Consider the following 24,446-nt stretch of genomic DNA (forward strand, 5'->3'; position numbering starts at 1 on the left):
AATGGGATTGAAGCAGGAGAGCCCCTGTCCCTGGAGGAGAGGCCTGGGGCCAGCACAATAAGGGGACGCTCTGAGGGAGGCTGTATGAAGGCTGGGGGCAGAGAACACCCCGTCAGTCAGGGACAGAGATAAATGTAACAGGGAAGAGGAGAAGGGATGTTCCCAGGGTCATACAGGATCCCTCCAGCAGAGCTGGGATTGGAACCCAGGAGTCCTGGCTCAGTCTTTTTTGGTTTGTAGTCCTGTTCTGCAAGATGAGCAGGTGCATTGCAGGCAGGCTAGACACGTCCTGCTCTGGAGAGCGCTGAGATGAGGACAGGAGGGATGAGCACCCGGGGTGGGGGGCAGAAGGGAGCAGTATGAATGGGCCGTGTCTCAGGGGTAGCGAATATCCACTTTTTAACCAGAAGGGCAGGGCCCTCCTCATTCTTAATACAGTCCATTTCCTTCCCCTGAAGCGCTGGCTCTGGGGTGCTGAGGCTGGGGCCAGGCGACACAGGGAACTGGCCATGCCAGAGTCAGGAACACGAGAAAGGAGACACACACTGAGCTGAATGCTGGAGGGAAAGTTTATTATCACTGCACTGTGCTGAGATGGCTGAGAAGAGCAGAGCGTGGGTGCCACAGGGAGAGAAGGGGGCAGAGCAGAGCGGGAGTGACACAGCGTAACTCAGCGATGCTTTGCAGAAGGGACTTTGCAACCTGGGACACAGGATCTGGTCTCCCTGGGGAGCCGGAGGGACACGATTCACTCACAGCCCAGGTACTGGGAGCCCTCTGGTCCAGGCGAGCTGCCTCCCCTAGGCTTTGTGCTCACAAACGAAAGTGAATCTCTCTTCACAGGGATAATCGTGCCATTTCTGAAAACCTAGAAAGAAAAACAGAGATGACCCGTGGGGTGGGGCAGGCTGGGCCGTCCCTGCTCATACGGTGACCCCTCCCCCGCCCCGTTCCGTGCCCCTGGGAGAAGATCCCAGCTCCTGTGCACAGCCCTGAGGAAGAGGAGGGTGGGATGGAGCCCTGAGCGCCCCAGATTGGGGCAGCCCCATCCTGCAAAGAGAGGCCGAGGCTCAGTGTGAAAGGGGAGGCGCCTGGTCCATGTGCTACTGCTCCTACCTCCCCCCCCCACGTGCCCCCCACCCCAGCCAGAGGGCAGAGGAGAGAGCGAGAGCCCTGCCCCGCGACTGGGGCACCCGCTCAGGAACTGGGCTGCTGCCTCCTCCCTGCTGAGTGAGCTGCCCCCAGCCAGGCCCCCTCCATGTCCTGCCCACCTGGGTCTGGCTACACCCATGGGAACCTCTGTCCCAGGCAGGGCTCAGCCGCCGTGCAGAGGGGATGTGTCCCTGCCCCAGGAGTCAGTGTCACCGGCCTGCTGTGCACGGAGCAGCACGTTCCTCCCTCAGACCCCGTTACCCCTCTGCTCTGGGGGTGTCTGTGCCCGTGCCCGGGGGCTGCCCGGCAGTCGGATTCCTGCGTAGCCAGGCCAGAGAGCGCCCAGGGAAGGAGAGTCCTGGGGCTGGGCTGGGTGGGCTCAGCCCCTGTCATAAACAGATAAGGGTTAAGGTCTCTTTTACCTGTAAAGGGTTAACAAGCTCAGTAACCTGATGAACACCTGACCAGAGGACCAATCAAGGGACAGGATAATTTAAAATCTCTGTGGAGGGAAGGCTTTGTCTGTGTCCTTTGTTTGATCTGCCGTTCTCTTTTTGGCTTTAAGAGAGGCCAAACACATCTTCAAGTTCTCCAAGTTTTCCTGAAGTATTTTCTTCTATTCAGTCTAGTGAGTATTGAAAGGCGGACTAGTCTTATAATTTAATTTCTGCATTTGCAATTGTGTGTTTTGCTGAAGGAATATCTTTATTTCTGTTTGCTGTTATTTTGATTATTCTGAGGAGGAGGGAGGGGAAGTCTCTCCAGTTCTTATAAGTTAGACCCTGTATTTTTCCATCCTGGTATTACAGAGATAGTGTTACTTTCTTTCTTTCTTTTAATAAAATCTTTTCTTTTTAGAACTTGATTGATTTCTTCCCTTGTTTGGATTTTCAGGGGAAGGGGAGGGGGAAAAGTGAATCCCTCTTTGTTTGATTCAAGGAGTTTGAATCTGTATTGGTCTCTCCCAAGGACAAGGGGAGGGGGAAGAAGGTGGGGGAAATGGATTATTTCCCTTTGTGTTGAGATTCAAGGTGTTTGGATCTGTGTTCCCCAGGGGAAGTTTTTGGGGGAACAGGGAGTGCGTCAGACACTTAAAACTTGACTGGTGGCAGCAAGAACCAGATCTAAAATAGGATTTAGTTTAGAGGAGTCCATGCAGGTCCCCATCTTGTGAACGCTAAAGTTCAAAGTGGGGAATAAACCTATGACAGCCCCTCAGCAGCACCCCAGGCCCAGCAGGGAGCAGGGCCGCCCAGAGGATTCAGGGGGCCTGGGGCAAAGCAATTTCAGGGGCCCCTTTCATAAAAAAATGGCAATACTATACAATGCTGTATTCTTGTGGGTGCCCCTGTGGGGCCTGGTGCAAATTGCCCCACTTGCTCCGCACCCACGAGTGGCCCTGGGAAAAATAAACCTTTTGCATCTCGGCACAAACCCAGTTTTGAGAAAACTTCTTAACAAGGTATCACTGGTTCTCAGCATCAGCTAGTGCTAAAAGGCACTAAAGCTCATTAAAAGGGTTGGACAAATATTTTCCGTCAAAACTTGTTCGGGATCGAAAACTAGTAGTTTTTAAAAAGTAGGAAAAAAATCACGGACAATGTCTGCTTTCCTTCAAAATTTGTTGTGGTTTTTTTAATTGAAAAGCTGAAATTAGTTTGCCAAAACCTGAATATGGTTTGGGGTTTCAGAAGTGTGGGCCAAATATTGGCTGCTTGCTGTGTTTGATTGTTTAAAGAAACAATAAAAACATTCTGCTTAAAAAAAATCCAAAACTTTTGAACCACTTTAGCTTGTGACCAAATGCCTGAGCCCATCCAGTCAGAGATTTTTCCAGGTTTCTGATACTCTGCTGGCTTCCTTGACTCATATCTGTCTCCATAACTTTGGGTTCATTTAAGTTAGAACATAAGAACAGCCATACTGGGTCAAACCAAAGGTCCATCCAGCCCAGTATCCTGTCTACTGACAATGGCCAATGCCAGGTGCTCCAGAGGGAGCGAACCTAACAGGCAATGATCAAGTGATCTCTCTCCTGTCATCCATCTCCATCCTTTGACAAACAGAGGCTAGGGACACCATTCCTTACCCATCCTGGCTAATAGCCATTAATGGACTTAATCTCCATGAATTTATCTGTTTCCTAGAGACTGGCTCTGTGGGGTCCCTCACAAACTGGAGACGGTTACTGTGGGTTTGTCTTTAGTATAGCTTATGTACATACGCCACGAACTGAGCATTTGAGCTTGTTCCAGAATCAGGGATGAGCCTATGTTGTGAAAACTGAAATGCTCAAAATAGCACATGCATGTCAATGGACACAGGGTGCTAAAATTCAATTAACCCAGGGGGTCTCAAACTGAGGGTCAGGACCCCTCAGGGGGTCACGAGGTTATTACTGGGGGTCGCGAGCTGTCAGCGTCCACCTCAAACCCTGCTTTGCCTCCAGCATTTATAATAGTGTTAAATATATAAAAAAGTGTTTTTAATTTATAAGGGGGGTGTCACACTCAGAGGTTTGCTATGTGAAAGGGGTCACCAGTACAAAAGCCTACTTTGAAGCCTCAGGGAATGCAGGGGAGCGGGCTAATTTTAAATGAAGCTCCTCTCCCCTGACATGAATCTCCCTATGGCACTGAAATTAAATACTGACTAGAACTCGGCATTTGAGCAGTGGAAGGGATGGGAGCCCTAAGGGAAAAGCTCACAGCTCGGCTCTTCTGCAAGCCTCAAACTGCTGAATGAGCTTTAGGGTAGGGCAGGCTGTGCCTCCCAAACAGCCTGGCCCTGCCCCCATCCGACCCCCACCCACTTCCTGCCCCCCGACTGCCCACCCCTCAGAATCCCCGACCCATCCTGCTCCTTGTCCCCTCACCGTCCCCCAGAGACCCCACCCCTGCTCCCTGTCCCCTGACTGCCCAGACCCCTATCCACCCCCCTGCTGAGTCTTGACAGACCCCCGGAACGCCCACAATCCAACCCCCGCTATTCCCTGTCCCCTGGCCGCCCCCCAACCTCTGCCCCCTCCCTGTGCCCTGACTGTCCCTGGGACTCCCTGCCCCTTAGCCAACCCCCTTGGCCTTGGCCCCCGGCTCCCCCCTCACCCGGAGCCTCAGCGCATCCAGCAGCGTCGCTTGACAGCTGCACAGCATGGCTCCGGCAGGGCCTGAGCCCCTCCCCGCTCAGAGCCACGTGGTGAGGGGGCGGGGCCTGAGACCCTCCCCGCTCAGAGCCACGTGGTGAGGGGGCGGGGCCTGAGCCCCTCCCCGCTCAGAGCCACGTGGTGAGGGGGCGGGGCCTGAGCCCCTCCCCGCTCAGAGCCACGTGGTGAGGGGGCGGGGCCTGAGCCCCTCCCCGCTCAGAGCCACGTGGTGAGGGGGCGGGGCCTGAGCCCCTCCCCGCTCAGAGCCACGTGGTGAGGGGGCGGGGCCTGAGCCCCTCCCCGCTCAGAGCCACGTGGTGAGGGGGCGGGGCCTGAGCCCCTCCCCGCTCAGAGCCACGTGGTGAGGGGGCGGGGCCTGAGCCCCTCCCCGCTCAGAGCCACGTGGTGAGGGGGCGGGGCTGCGAGCTCCAGCGGGGCCTGAGCTCCCTCCGCTCGGCCTGGAGCTCGCAGCCCCGCCCCCTCGCCACGCGGCTCTGAGCGGGGAGGGGCTCGGCCCCCCTGGGGCCACGCTGCCGCTGACGAGCGAAGCTCCTGGATGCGCTGAGGCTCTGGGAGAGGGGCGGAGGCGGGGTTGGGTCGGGCTGGGCCAGGGAGGGAGCCTCAGCCATTCTCGTGGGGGCCCCTGCGGAGCCCGGGGCCTGGGGCAAATTGCCCCACTTGCCCCCCCCCTCTGGGCGGCCCTGGCAGGGAGCTCCACGGGGGGTATAGGCCGTTCTCAGTGCCCTGTTCCCTGGGGTGCGGGTTTCTGCTGCTCTTTGACTCTATCCCCGTCCAGTGACTGCGGCCCTGGCTGTGCCCATCTGCCGGCACCAGGCCTGATGGACAGTGAGCCTGTAACTGGACATGATATGATGACACATATGAACCAGGGTCTGAGTTAAGGTTATGGGGCAGCCTTAGTCTGGTACTTCCTTGACTTTGTGACCTTCATGCCCCTTTAATGTAGGTTTTTGGGTGTAATTTATGAATAGTTTATTAAAGTAACAAATAATTAATGTTTTAGTTAAAGGTTAATTGATTACTAATAGGACTGTTGATTAATCACAGTTAACTCATGTGATTAACTCAAAAAAATTAATCGCAATAAAAAATTAATCGTGATTAATCACGATTAATTTTTTTAATCGCTTGACAGCCCTAATAATTTATGCTTTAGTTAAAGGTTAATCGATTATTACAGAGCCCAGTGTGTCAATTGGCTGCTTGTCACTGTCTGACACACCCGGCTCAGGGCTGGACCAGTGATAAATGGAATTGGTCTGAGAGCCCCGGCCCTGCCTCTCGCTCCCCACACCCACTGGCACTGTAAGCCCTGTACAGACACAGCCGCCAATGACTGGGGCCGGCAGGGAATTTGTTGTGTTTTTTGCCCCTTTCCTGTTCACAGTGTGTCTGCAAACCGACCCGTTGTTATCCACCAACGCTGGCTAGTCGCTGTCTGGGCCATTCAGAACTTCCCCTCCCCGCTGGCGCTGTGAGCACCGGTCACTTACACCACATCCTGCGGGGTCTGCTCCCTGGCTGCAGCTTCTGCTAAAGATCCTCTGAGGAGACTGTGCAGCACTTTCACAAGCAGCTGGTGTGTGTGCAAATGCCTGTGAGTAACACGACCCCACGAGGGGGCCAAATGCAGCTCCCATCCCCAAATCACTGGGTGGATCAGTGTTTGCACAGTTCAGCCGGCTCGACACCCTGGTGCAGTGGAGTAGGGGTGCAACAGAGACTCAGAGCCATCACCCTTAACAGCTCCGCAGAGTCCCCCTCTGGGGCCAGGGGTGTGTGTGTGTGTGTGTGTGTGTGTGTCTGTTTGCACGCGTGTGCATATGTCTCTCCTGCCTGTCACTGGAGCAGACACATGACTTGACCAAGGGAAGCTGGTAAGTAGGATTTTACCAGCTCACACAAGGGGTTCTCTCCTGACTGCCCTCCCAGCATGGGGCAGGGAAGAGAGAGGAGCCAGGATCTGCACTCCAGGGTGCGCTGGGGCCAGCCCGGATCAGTATCTCAGGACCTGTGTGGTCAGAGGGCTGCCAGGGTGGTAGGTCCATGGGGGTCTGAGCCGCCTACTTACCTGAATCGGGAGATGACCCTGCGCAGTGCTCCTCTGGTTTCAAATTATTGGGTTGCCCCTTCTCCCAAGCTGTGAAACCGAGCATGGAATTATCTGACCATTTCCAGTGTTGATCCTGCAGAGGCAAAGGAGAGCAGAGCCCCTGTCAAACCCAAGGTTACCCAGTTAGAGACGTGCCCCGGAGCCGAGGGGCCATAGGCAGGGCACAGGCAGAGGCTGCCCAGTGACCCTGGAGACACTGATCATTGCTATGAATGTCAGCGCTGACAACCAGGGCTAGATTTACTGGCAGCTGAAGTTACACCAGGACCTGCCCAAGCCTCAGACGCATGAAAATAGCAAGTGAAGGGAGAGTCTCCAGCACCCCCAGCTCCTGCCATCCGCACATCGCATTGTCGGGGATCAGGAACTGCAGCAGAATTAGTCACCTGGCGACCCACCCCTGCTCCTCCTGCTGCTCCTGCTTGTTTCCCAGCCCTGCTCCTGCTCAGTCCTGGCCGCCCCAGCTTGCTCCTGGTCCCGGCTTCCTTACCCTGCCCCTGGGCTCCGGCTCTGACCCTTGATGTGCCCCTCCTGCCTCTGACCCTCGGCTTGGCTATTAATGCCTGACTCTGGCTCTGGCCCTTGTATTGGAGCCGCTTCCTGCTCCTGCTCCGACCATTAATCCTGACAGCCCACGGCCCCGCCTCTATCGTGTGTCCCTTGGGCTGTTTGTTGGGGAGGGAGCCTCGTGCAGGAGTCTGCGCCGTCACCCTCCCCCACCCCAAAACACCAGCCTCTCCCGCGCTCCGGGGCCAGAAAGGAGCGGCTGCAGCAGGGTGCGTCTGTGCTGCCCAGCAGTGCTGCCCACGGAGCTCCCCCCGTCTCCCATCGGTGCCACCGGCGGCATTGCTCTGCGGCTGCCGGCCGGCCAGCAGAGCCAGCAGCACCCACCACGTGCGCCCAGACCCGAGCTCTCAGAAACGTCCCGTTCAGCCTCGGCAGCTGGGTGTGTGGATTAACTAGAAGATTTGTCCTCGTGCAAGTCCCACGTCACACACACGACCACACACAGTATCCCTGCCGGCGTCCTGCCCTGAGTCCAGGGGGGAGCAGCAGTAGCTGAGCAGGGCCCCAGGGAGAGACACTAATTGAGCCTGTCCTGCAAACTAGCCTCTTTGCTGGACTAGAGACTGGACTGGATGGGGGCCCCCCGGCACTGGCCTGCAGTCCAGTCTCTAGTCCAGCAAAGAGGCTAGTTTGCAGGACAGGCTCAATTAGTGTCTCTCCCTGGGGCCCTGCTCAGCTACTGCTGCTACACTGGCCTGCAGAGCCCTGACTGGCGACTGGACTGGCCCAGGGGCCAAACAAGAGCCGCGGTGGCTCCCTTTGAGCTGTAAGTGATGAAGCCTCTGTAGCCAGGGGGTATCTGCAACCTCCCCGTTCCCGCCAGCCCCAGTCGCTGCCCTTTCCTGGGCCTGTGTCGGGTGGGTATCGGGACCCACCGGGGCTCCCCCTACAGGCCTGGAGCTGACGCGCCTCTGGCCAGGTGACCCCCCCTCACTGAGCCCACCCTGAGGACGAATACACAGAGCGACAGCACTCCTAGGGCTCTGCTGCCCTTGCATTGGTCGCTCTGCCCGTGGGGCTGCCCCTTTCCCCGAGCCCTTGTCTAGACGTCTCGTACGTGTGGGGCGGGGCTGACTCTCGTGCCGGGCGTGCACGGTCTGAGCCCAACGGGTCGGTGTGGTGGGTCCCTGGGCGCTAGTGTCACAAACGTGAATATTAGTAACAGCAGGTTATACTCTGCACTGGGCGCTGGGGATCGATCCTGTGACTGAAAACCCAGGCGGTTACAGCCCCTTTTCACCCCGTTCCAATGGAAATCCTGCTCTGGCGCCACCCCGCCCCAAACAACAACCTCATTGAGCAGAGACCCAGAGCCCAGGGGCTGGGGAGGGGCTGCCAGAGGCAGAGCAGGCACCGGGCACTCACCCCATGGGGGTCTGAGAGTCCGATCCAGACGGCGCGGTTCTTTTTGTGGTACTGCTTGATGTAATGGGCCAGCATTTTATTTTCTCCAGGACTCTGAATGGAGGCAAGATGGGCCCCGTGCCTCTGGTGCTGGCAATGAACCTGAGACAAGAGAAAACAGAGCTAGTTACCCCCAGCACCGGTGCAGGGAGCAGCAGGAGCGAGTCCAGCTCTGTTCCAGGGCCCTGCCTCCCCCGGGCAGCCAGGGCTGTGAGGGGACAGGACCCCCTGGTAGCGCCTCTCCCCTCCCCAGGACCAATGGGGGGAGCAGCTAGAGCCGCCTCCCTCCCTCCATCCCCCTTCACCTTCCCGGCCCCCACCCCGCGCGGCACAGCCACAGCCACCCTGTGCCCTGCTGGCGTCACCCAATCCCTCCCACCCCAGCTCCTGGGCTCTGCTCTGAGCACCGGCCTGCCCTGGGCCATGGCTCTGCCAGACACCCGCTGTCATGCTGGGAGGAGAGCACGGGTGGGGCAGATGAAGGGCACGGTGCTGACCCAGGCACTCGGACTCTGCCAGGCGCTCGGCTTGTGCCCGTGAGCAATTAGCACCACAGGACCTCAGTGCAGCCCTGGCCGAGGGGATTTCTTGGCAGATCTCACAGGGTCCTGGAGCCCGGGCTGCAGCCAAGCCCAGAAGCCTACACAGCAATGAAACTGCCCCGTAGCCCGAGCCTTAGGGGGTCCTTCATGCAGGTCCCCACATCTGTACCCCAGAGTTCAGAGTGGGGAAGGAACCTGACAGGGATACCGGGAGGAAGCACAAGCAGGAGACTGCAAGAGGGGAGGACTCCTGTCTCAGACCGAGAAAGCGGGACAATCAGCGAGTTATCTTAAGTGCCTATACACAAATGCAAGAAGCCTGGGGAACAAGCAGGGAGAACTAGAAGTCCTGGCACAGTCAGGGAATTATGATGTAATTGGAATAACAGAGACTTGGTGGGATAACTCACATGATTGGAGCACTGTCATGGATGGATATAAACTGTTCAGGAAGGATAGGCAGGGCAGAAAAGGTGGGGGAGTTGCACTGTATGTAAGAGAGCAGTATGACTGCTCAGAGCTCCAGTATGAAACTGCAGAAAAACCTGAGTGTCTCTGGATTAAATTTAGAAGTATGAACAACAAGGGTAATGTCGTGGTGGGAGTCTGCTACAGACCACCGGACCAGGGGGATGAGGTGGACGAGGCTTTCTTCCAGCAACTAACAGAAGTTGCTAGATCACAGGCCCTGGTTCTCATGGGTGACTTTAATCACCCTGATATCTGCTGGGAGAGCAATACAGCAGTGCACAGACAATCTAGGAAGTTTCTGGAAAGTGTAGGGGACAATTTCCTGGTGCAAGTGCTGGAGGAACCAAATAGGGGAAAAGCTCTTCTTGACCTGCTGCTCACAAACAGGGAAGAAATAGTAGAGGAAGCAATAGTGGATGGGAACCTGGGAGGCAGTGACCATGAGATGGTCGAGTTCAGGATCCTGACACAAGGAAGAAAGGAGAGCAGTAGAACAGAGACCCTGGACTTCAGAAAAGCAGACTTTGACTCCCTCAGGGAACTGGTGGGCAAGGTCCCCTGGGAGAATAACATGACAGGGAAAGGAGTCGAGGAAAGCTGGCTGTATTTCAAAGAATCCTTATTGAGGTTGCAGGAACAAACCATCCCGATGTGTAGGAAGAAAAGTAAATATGGCAGGCGACCAGCTTGGCTTAACAGTGAAATCCTTGCTCGTCTTAAACACAAAAGAACAGCTTACAAGAAGTGGAAGATTGGACAAATAACCAGGGAGGAGTATAAATGTATTGTTCAGACATGCAGGTGTGAAATCAGGAAGGCCAAATCACACTTGGAGTTGCAGCTAGCCGGAGATGTTAGGAGTAACAAGAAGGGTTTCTTTAGGTATGTTAGCAACAGGAAGAAAGTCAAGGAAAGTGTGGGCCCCTTGCTGAATGAGGGAGGGAACCTAGTGACAGAGGATGTGGAGAAAGCTAGTGTACTCAATGCTTTTTTTGCCTCTGTCTTCACAGACAAGGTCAGCTGCCAGACAGCTGCACTCTGCAGCACGGTATGGGGAGGAGGTGACCAGCTCTCTGTGGAGAAAGAAGTAGTTCGGGGCTATTTAGGAAAGCTGGATGAGCACAAGTCCATGGGGCTGGATGCGCTGCATCCGAGGGTGCTAAAGGAGTTGGCCGATGAGATTGCAGAGCCATTGGCCATTATCTTTGAAAAATCATGGCGATCGGGGGAGGTCCCGGATGACTGGAAAAAAGCTAATGTACTGCCCATCTTTAAAAAAGGGAAGAAGGAAGATCCAGGGAACTACAGGCCAGTCAGTCTCACCTCAGTCCCTGGAAAAATCATGGAACAGGTCCTCAAGGAATCAATCCTGAACCACTTAAAGGAAGGGAAAGTGATCAGGAACAGTCAGCATGGATTCACCAAGGGCAAGTCATGCCTGACTAACCTAATTGCCTTCTATGACGAGATAACCGGCTCTGTGGATGAGGGGAAAGCAGTGGATGTACTATTTCTGGACTTTAGCAAAGCTTTTGATACAGTCTCCCACAGTATTCTTGCCAGCAAGTTAAAGAAGTATGGGCTGGATGAATGGACAGTAAGGTGGATAGAAAACTGGCTAGATGGTCGGGCCCAACGGGTAGTGATCAATGGTTCCATGTCTAGTTCGCAGCCGGTATCAAGTGGAGTGCCCCAAGGGTCAGTGCTGGGGCCGGTTTTATTCAATATCTTCATTAACGATCTGGAGGATGGTGTGGACTGCACCCTTAGCAAGTTTGCAGATGACACTAAACTGGGAGGAGTGGTTGATACGCTGGAGGGTAGGGCTAGGATACAGAGGGACCTAGACAAATTAGAGGATTGGGCCAAAAGAAATATGATGAGGTTCAACAAGGACAAGTGCAGAGTCCTGCACTTAGGACGGAAGAATCCCATGCACTGCTACAGACTAGGGACCGAATGGCTGGGCAGCAGTTCTGCAGAAAAGGACCTAGGGGTTACGGTGGATGAAAAGCTGAATATGAGTCAACAGTGTGCCCTTGTTGCCAAGAAGACTAATGGCATTTTGGGTTGTATAAGTAGGGGCATTTCCAGCAGATCGAGGGATGTGATCATTCCCCTCTATTCAGCACTGGTGAGGCCTCATCTGGAGTACTGTGTCCAGTTTTGGGCCCCACACTACAAGAAGGATGTGGATAAATTGGAGAGAGTCCAACGGAGTGCAACAAAAATGATTAGGTGGCTGGAGCACATGACTTATGAGGAGAGGCTGAGGGAACTGAGATTGTTTAGCCTGCAGAAGAGAAGAATGAGGGGGGATTTGATAGCTGCTTTCAACTACCTGAAAGGGGGTTCCAAAGAGGATGGATCTAGACTGTTCTCAGTGGTAGAAGATGACAGAACAAGGCGTAATGGTCTCAAGTTGCAGAGGGGGAGGTTTAGGTTGGACATTAGGAAAAACTTTTTCACTAGTAGGGTGGTGAAGAACTGGAATGGGTTACCTAGGGAGGTGGTGGAATCTCCTTCCTTAGAGGTTTTTAAGGTCAGGCTTGACAAAGCCCTGGCTGGGATGATTTAGTTGGGTTTGGTCCTGCTTTGAGCAGGGGGTTGGACTAGATGACCTCCTGAGGTCCCTTCCAACCCTGAGATTCTGTGATTCTATGAATGGAGGAGAGGAGACGAGAGGAGAAAGACTCACCAGGCAGCAGCAGCAGGTGGTAGGAGCCTCGTGGAAGGGTCAGAGCAGGGAGGGGAAGAGGCGAGGGGGGAGCCACCACAGCCCAGGTGTCGGGCGCCAGGGCACGACTTGAGCACAGGGCTGTGGGGTTGCAGCAGGGAGGGGGTGTTACACGTATACAACACTAGTGAGACCAGCACTGGGCACCGTGTCCTGGTCTGGGATCCGCTCCTCAGACAGGACGTTAACAAATTGGAGAGCTCAGAAAAGAGCTCCAAGAACGACACGAGGTCTGGAAAACCTGCCTCACAGAGGGAGACTTGCAGGAAAGCCAGAAGATTTCTGACTGTCCCTCCTTCCACTGTCCATCCCTCCCATCCACAGATGGCCTTGCCCTGTCCCCATGCCCCAGACACAGCCCTGCTGGGTAATAGGTCTGTGACCTGCCCCTGTTCTATGCCGACCTGGAGCAACTGCTCCCACAATAGCTACAGACCAAAGCACTAAACAGCATTGCAGGGGCACTACAGAGCAGAGACAGCAAAAACCACAGTTCTCCCAGCCCCCCAGAGCACAAGCACAGGGAATTCCCCAGCCCCATGGTCATGTTCATGTGCACCCAGCGCCCCACACAGCATTACCTAGCGTTATAGCAGTAGGGATGTGCTACCGCCCAGCTGACCTGGATGGCGATAGTGACTGTGAAATGCTCAGAGAGATTAGAGAGGCTAAAATAAAAACTAAAACCTCAATGGGGGATTTCATCTATCCCTTATCCACTATCCCCTACCCACTAGGTACTATTCATTGGGTAAAAACATGGGGAGTCCTTGTGGCACCTTAGAGACTAACACATTTATTTGAGCATAAGCTTTCGTGGGTACAGCTCACTTCATCAGATGCATGCAGTGGAAAATACAATAGGCAGGTGTATATATTACAGCACATGAAAAGATGGGAGTTGCCTGACCAAGTGGGGGATCAGTGCTAACAAGGCCAATTCAAACAGGGTGGATGTAGCCTATTCCCAACAGTTGACAAGAACGGGTGAATATCAACAGAGGGACAATTACTTTTTGTAGTGACCCAGCCACCCCCAGTCTTTATTCAGGCCTAATTTGATGGTTTCAGCCAAGCCCTAAAATGGAAACTAATTTGTGCCAATCCCTCAAACACCTACAGGATCTCTGTCAATCGGTCTTAAAACTAAAATACCTACCCGGGGAAGTGAAGAAACAGATTGACAGAGCCAGAAGGGTACCGAGAAGTCACTTACTGCAGGACAGGCCCAAGAAAGAAAGTAACAGAACGCCACTAGCCGTCACCTACAGCCCCCAGCTAAAACCTTTCCAGCGCATCATCAAGGATCTACAACCTATCCTGAAGGACGATCCCTCACTCACAGACCTTGGGAGAGAGGCCAGTCCTCGCCTACAGACAGCCCCCCAACCTGAAGCAAATACTCGCCAGCAACTGCACACCACACAACAAAACACTAATCCAGGACCTATCCCTGCAACAAATCCCTTTGTTAAATCTGGCCCCATATCTATTCAAGGGACACCATCATAGGACCTAATCATATCAGCCACACCATCAGGGGCTCGTTCACCTGCACATCTACCAACGTGATATATGCCAGCATGTGCCAGCAATGCCCCTCTGCCATGTACATTGGCCAAACCGGACAGTCTCTACGCAAAAGAATAAATGGACACAAATCTGGCATTCAAAAACCAGTAGGAGAGCACTTCAGACACCCTGGACACTCAGTAACAGACTTAAAAGTGGCCATTCTTCACCAAAAAAAAATTCAAAAACAGACTTCAACGAGAAACTGCAGAACTGGAATTAATTTGCAAACTTGACACCATCAAATTAGGCCTGGATAAAGACTGTGAGTGGCTGGGCCACTACAAAAAGTAATTTTCCCTCTGTTGATACACACACCTTCTTGAGATCTTCAGCACAGCCCTGCCACCGGAGCTAAGGGAGCTGCTCTGGTAACACCGAGTAAGGAGCAGGCCCTTCCTGAGCTGCCTGATAGAGGGAGACAAGACCCCACCTGAGCCCAGGCCGTCCCTGCTGTCCCTGGCAGACACAGCGCATGACAAGCGTGTTGGGTCCAGAGGAGATCATGCCCCACCGGGAGCTACGTTTACATTGTATTCTGCTCCCCAGCCAGGCCAGGGCAGGTTGTTCCCTCACAGCCTATTCCCAGGGCTCTGTCTGGGGCCATGGGAAATGTGCCAGCTCTGGGCTCCCACCTAGAGTTGCCAGGCGTCCGGTTTTTCCCTAGAATGCCTGGTCGGAAAGGGACCCTGGTGGCTCTGGTCAGCACTGCCGACCAGGCCGTTAAAAGTCCAGTTGGCAGCACAGCGGGGTCCCAGGTATAAAGCAGGCTCCCTACCTGCCCTAGCTCCGCATGGAGCCCCAAGGCACATAGGCAGCAAGGGAGGCTCCACGTGCTGTCCCTGCCCTGAGTGCCGGTTCCGCAGCTCCCATTGGCTGGGAGCCGCAACCAATGGGAGCTGCGGGAAAGCACCTGCGGGCACAAGCGTACGTGCTGAGCCTTCCTGTCCACCCATATACATAGGGGCCGCAGGGAGCTGGTGGCCAGTTCCTAGGAGCTGCAGTAAGAGCTGCTGGGACCTCATAACCCAAAGCTGCTTCCACATCCCAACCCCATGCTCAGCCCTCAGCCCTCTCCTGCATCCCAAACCTCTCATCCCAGGCCCCACCCCAGAGTCCACACCCCCAGCCAGAGCCCTGACCCTACCTCAACTCTCCTGCATCCCAAACCTCTCATCCCAGGCCCCACCCAGGAGCCCACACACCCCCTCCAGCACTCCAAACCCCTCAGTAAACCCTGGGGCCCCCTCCTCCACCCCAAACCCTTCATCCCCACCCCCACCCTAGAGCCCACACCGCCAGCACAGATCCCAGCCCTCCCACTGCAACCCAAATCCCTCATCCCTGGTCCCACCCCAGAGTTCGCATCCCCAGACAGAGCCATCACCGCCCCCTCTGCACCCAACCCCTTGCTCCAGTCTGTGAAAGTGCGTGAGGGTGGGGGACAGTGACAGAGGAAGGGGGGATGGAGCGGGTGGGGGTGGGGCCTCGGAGAAAGGGGTGGGGCAGGGGTATGAGCTTAGAAAGTTGGCAACACTCCCCCCTCCCCTCCTACCAAAGTGAATTCCCCGGCCCAGCTCACTGACTCTGATATTCACCCTAAACCGCCCCATCCCCCCAGCCTCCGGCTCCAGCCCAGCGCCCCTGAGCCCCGCTGCCCCCAGCCTCTCACCTCAGCCTCCATCCAGTTTTTCTCTTGGGGGAAGAATCGATAGCAGCTGTCATGGAAGGAGAACCAGCCTGTGGGACACGACATAGCCTGTGCCCCTGCTGAGAGAGGGGGGGCTGGGGCCATGGTGGGGACAGGACACCGCGGTTAGAGGCTGTTTCGGAGGCACAGCCACAGCTTTCCCATTAGCACAAAAACATCGGGAGCCCGTTTGGGGCTGTGTCTGGCTGGCAGGACCCTCCAGGCCCTGGCGCTGCAGGAAGAAGCTGGGTTTGCCCAGACCCCAGTTCGGCAGAATGGGGCCCCTGGAACCCAGCCCTGAGCAGGGATCCCAGCAGGGCAGGGCCTCTGGGTTTGAATGGGGCAGGGGCTCCTTTCCCAGGGCTCCTGGGGGAGGAAGGAGCCAGTGACTGTGGGGTGGCTGATAGACCCTCCCTGCCCCAGGGAACTGGGAAAAATGGAGCTGCCAGCCACAGTGGCCCCCATTGTGGTGCAGCCCTCGGGCAGAGGGAATTCCTGCCACCCTGAGCTTCTCCCCCTCTCTCCTTGTGGGGCAGTGGGACCAGGGAAGACGGCAGGAGGGATGGAAGATGGGGAAGGGAGCACCCAGGGCCACGGGGTGAAGCTGGGGGAGCAATGGGGTTGGCACAGACTGGGACTAGGCAGGAAATCGGGGCAGGGGCCCAGGTCTGGATGGAAGGAGCTGGGGGGTTGTAGGAGGAGGGAAGGGAGAGAGGTGCCCAGGGAGGTGGGACATAGAGGGGGGATAGCAGGGATCTGTGGGGCTGGGGCAGAGGGGAGGGGAACTCTGGGCAGGCTCTGCCCTGCTCAGGCCTGGGGGCACAGAGGGACAGGGTGGAGCCGTGTCCCAGCGGGGGGAGGAACGGGACAGTCTGAGGAGAAAGACACAGTGTGCAGGGACTGGGGGAGCCCAGCCGGGAGCAGAGGCCGGATGGGGCAGAAGCTGGGGCTGGAGCGGAGCCATGAGCAGCCCTTGGAGAGGGACCCTGTGGGGACACGGCCGGCCAGTGGGAGGGGACCACGGGAGGGGGGGATGGGAGCCTGGAGCTGACGGGGGCTGAGCGCCCGTTGCCCAGGGACTGGCCCCACCCAATCCTCATGTGAAGAGCCGACCCTGGGGGGCCTTTCACCCACCTTCTCTCACCCGCTCCCTGGGGAGGGGCTGCAGGGCCTGGGCTCCCCCCGAGCAGTGACCCCCAGCAGCAGGAGACGGGCAGTGGCTCTGGGAGTGAGGAGGGAAATGAATCCACTTCCCGAGGGGCCGGGCAGGGACTCACCTGCCTGCGAGGGGTTAAAGATCAGGCAGCCGAGGAGGCAGAGGCTGAAGTAGGCGACTGGCCCCATCTTCTCACTTCCCCTGGGGAGAAAACACACAAGGGAGATGGGGCCACGAGAGCCTGAGACACCCCCCGGAGCAGCCCCCCTTCTCCAACGGGGCATTTCCCAGGGGGAGGCGCTTCGGTGCTGGGCTGTTTGCTAAAGTACCTGGCTGGGCTGAAAGGGCCCCGAGAGGGATCCCATCCCCCAGCCCTGGGGCACCGAGCTCGGGGCCCATCTCCCTGGGTCCGAAGGGCCCTTCCTCCTCCACCCCTCACTGAGCCGGGCCCCAGGGACAGAACTGGACACCCAGCAGGGAGCCAGGTCCCAGCTCCTCAGTGGCTGGGCTCTGCAAGCAGCATCTCCAGGGACTCCCCAGCCCAGGGCTGCAGGTGGGGAGAAGGGGGGGTCAGCAGGGAGGTCGGGGTCACTCAGATGGGACCTGGGTCCCAGGCAACAGGGTCCCATTTGCAGAGCAAAGCAGTTCTCAGAAGGGGCATTTGCCATCTCCCGCTGCCCCTCTCTCCCCCAGTGCTGGGGCTGGCAGGTCCCCTCGGTAGCCACCTACATGGAACTTGGGCGGAGGGCACAGGTGGCAGGGGGGAGAGTTTGGAAGAGGCCCCAGTGCCACCAGGATGGAGGCCAGTCTGTGTGCACGTGGCTGGAATGCCAGCTGCAGGTGCAGCACCTCTGCAATCGTTCTCTGACCAGAGAGCTGGTTTAGTGTTAGAGACTTGGAGCCTCTTCTGTTATGACCCAGCACCTGGTACATGAAACACCCACTGACCCCACCCCCGGGGCCTTTCCCCACTAACAGGTGTTTGAATCACACTCATATTTCCAGCTCCAGGGACAATGAGTGTCTAGAAAGCCAACGCCGCGTGGTTGGGCCGGGGAGGGTGGGGAGGTGTTATAGTTACTGCAGCCCATGGTGGGGGCTGGGACCCCCGTTGCACCATGACTGGAAGAAGGGGTCGAATGGGAGAGCCGCCCTGCAGAGAGATGCTCCAGCAGGGACTGGACACAGGACTGGAGGCCGGGCCCAGCTCCCGGAGGGGCAGAGCGCTGGGCACAGCTCCGCAGGGCGTTAGGGTGCCGCGTGCAGGGCTGTGCTGGGGGGGAGGAAGGGGGGAGACAGAGACGGCCCCAGGGTCAGGGCTCAGGGGACACACACGGGACAAACCTGGCCACCCACCCCCATAACAGATCAGCTGCCGCCAGCCCCCAGCGCAGGAGGAGGAAGAAGCTGGAGGAAGCCAGGGTCTCACCTGAGTGTCTCGCTGGGTAGCTGCTCTGGTGCAAGGCCAGTCCAAGTGCAGCCTGCATGGGACACTGGCCGGGCCCGGGGCATTTATAGACCAGGGCGGGGAGGGGACCGGGTGTCAGTACTGAACATGCAGATCTGTGCTGATGGCAGCTACAATCATTGAACGCCCAGGCAGACAGAGCTAAGAGGAGCCAGGGCCCAGCCACCAGCCGGGCTGGGAGCAGGAGGAAGCGTTTGTCAGGGCTGAGAGAACAGATAAAATAAAAGCTGTTTCCTCCCCCTCCCCACCCGCCGTCGGTCAGCGCTGAGGTCAGTGTGGCTGTGGGGAGCCGTCGTGCCCTGGCCCTGACTGGCCCAACTGCTCATGTCCATCTTGTCCCATGGAAAGTTCCGGGCAGAGCCCCAGGGAGTGTAAATCAGCTGGAGCCCCCTGAAGTCAGTGGGGGGATCCCCAGTGGGTACAGGCTGCTGTGGGGCTACTGGAGTCCTTGGGGTCAGAGCCCCAGCGGGGGGGCGTTGCTCTGCGCTCCTCTGGAATCACCGGGGCTAGAACCCCCGTGGGTGTGAACTGGCCAGAGCTCCACGGGGGTCACTGGACTCACACCAGCTGGGGCCTGGCCCCATCAGTGCAGGGTAAAATGGCAACTTCCCAATTCCCGGCCCTCAAGCCCGGGGAGCCCTCGGCCCATCACGCGCCCTGTGCTTGGCTCCTCAGCGCCCTGCACTGGGTGTTGTCATTTGCACCTGTGCAAAGAGACTGGGAAATGCACCATCCTCCCTGGGCGGCGATTTACACGTACCAGGCCCTGGTGTAAATGGTGACGTATGGAGCCAGGGACAGTCCGGCCCATGAGAATTGGATAATAACTGGAGGGTGCTGCCTGTGGCCAAGGTTTTGGCCCTGTTCTGCGCTGCCCACGCTCCCTCGGGTCTGTCTCTGCTGCATTTCTAGGGAGCCCATTACCCTGGTATGTAGGTGCTGACCGTGGCCCAATGAAAGCAGTGTCAGGGTATGTCTACACTACGGGATTATTCCGAATTTACATAAACCGGTATAGTAAAACAGATTGTATAAATCGAGTGCACGCGGCCACACTAAGCGCATTAATTTGGTGGTGTGGCTTCACGGTCCGAGGCTAACGTCGATTTCTGGAGCGTTGCACTGTGGGTAGCTATTCCGTAGCTATCCCATAGTTCCTGCAGTCTCCCCCTCCCCCTTGGAATTCTGGGTTGAGATCCCAGTGCCTGATGGGGCAAAAATCATTGTTGCGGGTGGTTCTGGGTAAATGTTGTCAGTCATTCCTTCCTCCGGGAAAGCAATGGCAGACAATCATTTCGCGCCCTTTTTCCCTGGATTTCCCTGGCAGATGCCATAGCGTGACAACCATGGAGCCTGTTTTGCCTTTTGTCACTGTCACCGTATGTGTACTAGATGCTGCGGACAGCAGCGCTACACAGCAGCATTCATTTGCTTTTGCATGACAGCAGAGATGGTTAGCAGCTGTTCTGTACCATCTACCATGCTATTGTAAATTAGCAATAAGATGATGGTTACCAGTCGTATTGCACTATACCTTCTGCTGCTGTCATAGGTGCCCCTGGCTGAGATCAGCCGGGGGCGCAAAAGACAAAAATGGGAGTGACTCCCTGAGTCAATCTCTCCTTTATGGTATCTAAAAATAGAATCAGTCCTGCCTAGAATATGGGGCAAGTGTACTAGAGATCCAGTGTATCAGAGAACTAGAGAGCACAGCCGCTCTGTGTCAGATCCCGCAGGAATGATGAGCTGCATGCCATTCACAGGGGGTGCTCATGCAACAACCCCACCTGTTGCTTCCCTCCTCCCACAGCCTTCCTGGGCTACCGTTGCAGTGTCCCCCCATTTGTGTGCTGAAGTAATACAGAATGCAGGAATAAGAAACAGCGACTTGTTAGTGAAATAAAATGAGGGGAAGGCAGCCTCCAGCTGCTATGATAGTCCAGGCAGTACAGAATCTTTTCTTTACACATGAAGGGTGGGGGCTGATAGAGCTCAGCCCCCTGTTGCTATGATGAAGATGGTTACCAGCCATTCTATACCTTCTACTGGGAATGACTGGGAGACCAGTCAGGAGTACTTATAGGATGATGAAAAGGATGGATACCAGTCATATTGCACTACACCATCTGCCACAAGGCTGATGATGACGATGACAGATATCTGCCATAGTGTACCATCACCCACCAAGGATGGGGGGTGAGGATGCTATAGTTCAGTGCCGCAGCATCGCATCTACCAGCAGCATTCAGTACACATAGGGTGACATTTAAAAGAGTCAAGAGATGATTTTTTTCCCTTTTCCTTCCGGGGGTGGGAGTACATTGACGAGCTATGCCCTGAACCACCGCGGACAATGTGTTTGACCGTACAGGCATTGGGAGCTCAGCCAAGAATGCAAATGCTTTTCAGAGACTGCAGGAACTGTGGGATACCTTGAGTCCTCAGTCCCCCCTTCCTCCATGAGCATCGATTTGATTCTTTGGCTTTCCGTTACGCTTCTCACGCAGCAGCGTGCTGAGTCCCTGCTATGGCGTCCGTCTGGAGATTTTTAAAAAATGCTTTGGACTTTCGTCTTATGTAACGGAGCTGATAGAACAGATTTGCCTGCCCATACAGCGATCACATCCGTACGGTCCATGCTGGAGCTCTTTTTGGATTTTGATTTCGGACTGCATCGCCACCCGTGCTGATCGGAGCTCCACGCTGGGCAAACAGGAAATGATATTCAAAAGTTCGCGGGGCTTTTCCTGTCTACCTGGCCACTGCATCCGAGTTCAGATTCCTGTCCAGAGCGGTCAGTGGTGCACTGTGGGATACCGCCCGGAGGCCAATACTGTCGATTTGCGGCCACACTAACCCTAATCCGATATGGTAATACCGATATTAGAGCTACTCCTCTCGTTAGGGAGGAGTACAGAAACTGGTTTAAAGAGCCCTTTATATCGATATAAAGGGCCTCTTAGTATGGACGGGTGTGGCGTTAAATCGGTTTAACGCTCCTAAAACTGGTTTAAACGCATAGTGTAGACCAGGCCTCAGACTTGCCCCCGAAGTGACTCTGATCTCACATGTCTGTGGCTTGGCTACTTGTATCTGGGGCTAGTGAGGCTGTTTAAAGGCCGGGCACAGCACAGACCCTGTGAATTCGTGACACCTGGTAACTTCCCTCATCTCATTTCCAAGCACCAGCTGACTCCTACTGTGAATTTTATGCATAGATTGCAAGGCCAGGAGGGACCATTGGGATCACCTGGTCTGACTCCCTTAAAACACAGGCCAGAGACCTGCCCCACAATAATGCCTAGAGTGGAGCTGTTAGAAAAACATCCAGTGTCGATTTAAAATTGCCCGTGATGGAGAATCCACCACGACCCTGGGGAAGTTGTTCCAGTTACTCTCACTTGCAAAAATTTCTGCCTCATTTCCAGTCTGGATTTGTCTAGCTTCAGCTCCCAGGACTGGACCGTGTTACACCTTCGTCTGCTAGACTGGGGAGCCCATTGCTCAATAGCTGTTCCCATGTAGGTATTTACAGACTGGAATCAAGTCCCCCCTTAACCTTTCCTTTGCTCATCTGAACAGATTGAGCTCCCTGAGTCTAGCACTGTGAGGCAGGTTTTCTAATCCTTTAATCCTTCTCGTGGCTCTTCCCTGCCCCTCTCCAAATTATCAACATCCTTCTTGACCTGGGAACACCAGAACTGGGCACCGGATCCCAGCAGCAGTCACACCACTGCCAAACACAGAGGTAAAATAACCCCTCTGCTCTGTCAGCTGGTTACCCACCCCCACCCCCAAATCTTTTACACAGTCCCTGCTTCCCAGGACAGAAGCACCTATCCTGTAAGTCTGGCCTGTGTTCTGTGTTCCTAGAGGTCTGCATTTACATTTAGCCATACAGAGAGGCAAATATTTGCTTCACCCAGTTTACCAGGAAATCCAGATCGCTGTCTGTCAGTGACCTGCCCTTGTAGCCCTCAGGATTAATCTGCTTGCCGGCATAGATATATCTTTTCTTATGAGTATTGTATTGTAATGGGGTCATAGATTCATATTAAAAATCAGTGTGGCTGTAATGCAAGAAATCTATAGGCCAAAAACTGCATGTTAAGCTAAAGGAAAGTTAGCATATCTATATCCTGGGCCCTTTTACCCAGAAAAGCAAAGATGACCTTTTAAACTTGTTTTTCCTATACCAAAATGAAATGCCTATGCCAAGAATTGGAGATATACCAATCTCCTAGAACTGGAAGGGACCTTGAAAGGTCATTGAGTCCAGCCCCTGCCTTCACTAGCAAGACCAATTTTTACCCCAGATCCCTAAGTGGCCCCCTCAAGATTGAACTCACAACCCTAGGTTTAGCAGGCCAATGCTCAAAACACTGAGCTATCCCTCCCCCCCTAGGTCAAAGACCTTTACCTAGACCAACAGACAATGAAGGATGGCAGAGGGGATTTTTCAAAGTTGTACCCACAGACTTAACAAGTACACCCCAAGTGCACAGGTACCTGTCGTCCATACGCACATACAAAGTAGCCTATGGGGTAAGTTTACCCTAACATTTCTGTGGGGAAAGAGTGAAATTTGGGCATAAGAGGAAGGATTTCCAAGATTTTTTCCTATAAAAAGAGGTAACCTACCTCACTATGGTACCTCCTCGTCCTTCTTCTTCACTTCACTCACTTCTCTCTACTCTCCACTACTCTTCTCTTCACTACACTTCACTAGAGAGGAAATTCTAAAGTAGCTTTGACAGCTCTTCACATTAGTTTCCTCTGTACGCTTCTGCAAGAGGTGTGAAACCAGAACCACCAGAGGCGGGTTCCTGTATTTTCCACCACCAGGTTATCAAAACAGGGTATGAGTATTAATCAAAGTTTGCAGCACATAATATTGTATTATCATATGTAGCTCTTGAATAACAGTAACAATGTAACTCTGTCATTCTAACTGTTTTACCGTTTACTTACTATTTAACTGAGTTTAATAAAAAGTCTTTATGACTCTATCTGTCTCAGTGTGAGCTTCCTGTCATACCCCCGAAGGTCCCTTTATAAATTCTGTGGAGCCTGATTCGGGACACGAACTCTCCCGGACTGCACCTCTGATCCGTCTGCCTCAGTATTCCTCAGGATTTGGCAGGTCCCGACAGAGGGACAAGACCTCTCGGTTTGCTACGAGCCATCGAGGGAAGAGAGGGAACGTACCCCCATCCCTCTATTATTTCCTTGGGACTTATTGAACTAAGTGTTAAAAAAGCAGTTAAGGGGTGTTATTTCCTGTTGTTTCTGTGAAGGGACGCCTGCAGTTTCAGAGTAAAGCGACAGAGAATTTATTCTAGTTTTTTGATTAAGCTAGTAAAGTTGTAGGATTGAAATGAGTTCTCTATTTCGGGCAAGGGCAAGAGTGGAGTCGGTTGGAGTTGCCCGCACTCTGGCTTTAGAAAACTTGGCCAGGAAATAGATTCAGGAGCATGGAGGAGGTTTAGAACAGCTGAGAAATAGTGAGATGATCTCTGAGCATGGGAACCCAGGGGTTTTTGCGAGTGAGGTATTTGATGTGGAAACAGAGCAGAAAAAGAAAAGGGCTAAACTGGTCAAGGGAGTAGCTGTTGGATACCTGCTCGTGGCTTGTAGCTCACTGGGAAAGAAATTGAATAAAAAAGGAGAGGTACTCAGGGAAGTTCAGCAAATGCTAGAAGCTTCTACATCAGACCATGGTCAGCTGTTGGCAAGAATTAGAGAATCTGAGAAGAAAGAAGGTGTTGTAGAGGAGGACAAAGAATCGATTCCCATCCCTATCGGGATGGTGGAACCGACGGAGGCAGAAAAACCTACAGGGCCAACTCCTAGAAGTAGGGTCAGAGAGTTAGCTCAGGCTGGTACAGAACCTTTAGGAGTGGAGCTGGAGATTGAGTCTGAAGAGTCAGGAGAGGAAGCTGGCAGTGCAGAAGCTACCAGCAGTCTGCAGATAGGAGAAGGAAGCCCCGAGGTGGCACCACAGGAGGCGGCGATGAGTGTCATAGAAAAGGCGGCTAGTGATGCAAAAGAGGAGAGGAGCAAAGCAAAGGGGGAGGAAAAATCCTCTCCTCTGTTAGTGTCTGCCCCTGAGAGTGAAGAGGCAGCGCCTTCAGAGACTGTCATTGCCCAGGGATTAGAAGATGCAGTGTCACAAGTGACACAAGTAGCTAGGGCCTGTGATTTAGTAATCTCTAAGTTACAACAGAGAGAGCTACAACAACCAAGGAATAGAATTCCTGCTCCTCCACCCAATATTACATTAGCACCTGTGACGGAGCGATTCTGGCGGGACCCAACTGAGAGTGCCAAATCAGGACCAATTGCTCAAACAGGGCAGTCACAGCCCTAGGCTGGGGTTTTTCCACCTCTAAGGCAAACCAAACCAGCCAG

The 24,446-nt window shown here is 54.8% G+C and overlaps 1 protein-coding gene across 1 annotated transcript; it reads right to left on the reverse strand.

The window, feature by feature from the left end:
* Positions 1-546: 546 nt before the first annotated feature.
* Positions 547-22,745, reverse strand: LOC123375804 (C-type lectin-like). Its single transcript, XM_045027088.1, has 6 exons — positions 22,677-22,745; positions 16,689-16,768; positions 15,394-15,506; positions 8,361-8,501; positions 6,387-6,501; positions 547-868 (listed from the first exon to the last, which is right to left on the reverse strand). The coding sequence occupies exons 2-6, from the start codon at positions 16,753-16,755 to the stop codon at positions 801-803; spliced, it is 504 nt and encodes a 167-aa protein (XP_044883023.1). The 5' UTR covers positions 16,756-16,768; positions 22,677-22,745; the 3' UTR covers positions 547-800.
* Positions 22,746-24,446: the final 1,701 nt, after the last annotated feature.

This window comes from Mauremys mutica, chromosome 1 (genome assembly GCF_020497125.1).
Source record: "Mauremys mutica isolate MM-2020 ecotype Southern chromosome 1, ASM2049712v1, whole genome shotgun sequence".
In the NCBI taxonomy this organism is placed as follows: Eukaryota; Metazoa; Chordata; order Testudines; family Geoemydidae; genus Mauremys; species Mauremys mutica.

Excerpts from the sequence above, each read along its gene's own strand:
- LOC123375804 (XM_045027088.1), bottom strand. The coding sequence starts at position 16,755 with ATGGGGCCAGTCGCCTACTTCAGCCTCTGCCTCCTCGGCTGCCTGATC. Across the intron at positions 6,502-8,360 it reads GACTCTCAGACCCCCATGGG|GATCAACACTGGAAATGGTC; the intron begins GTGAGTGCCCGG and ends TTGCCTCTGCAG. Across the intron at positions 869-6,386 it reads AGGGTCATCTCCCGATTCAG|GTTTTCAGAAATGGCACGAT; the intron begins GTAAGTAGGCGG and ends TTTTCTTTCTAG.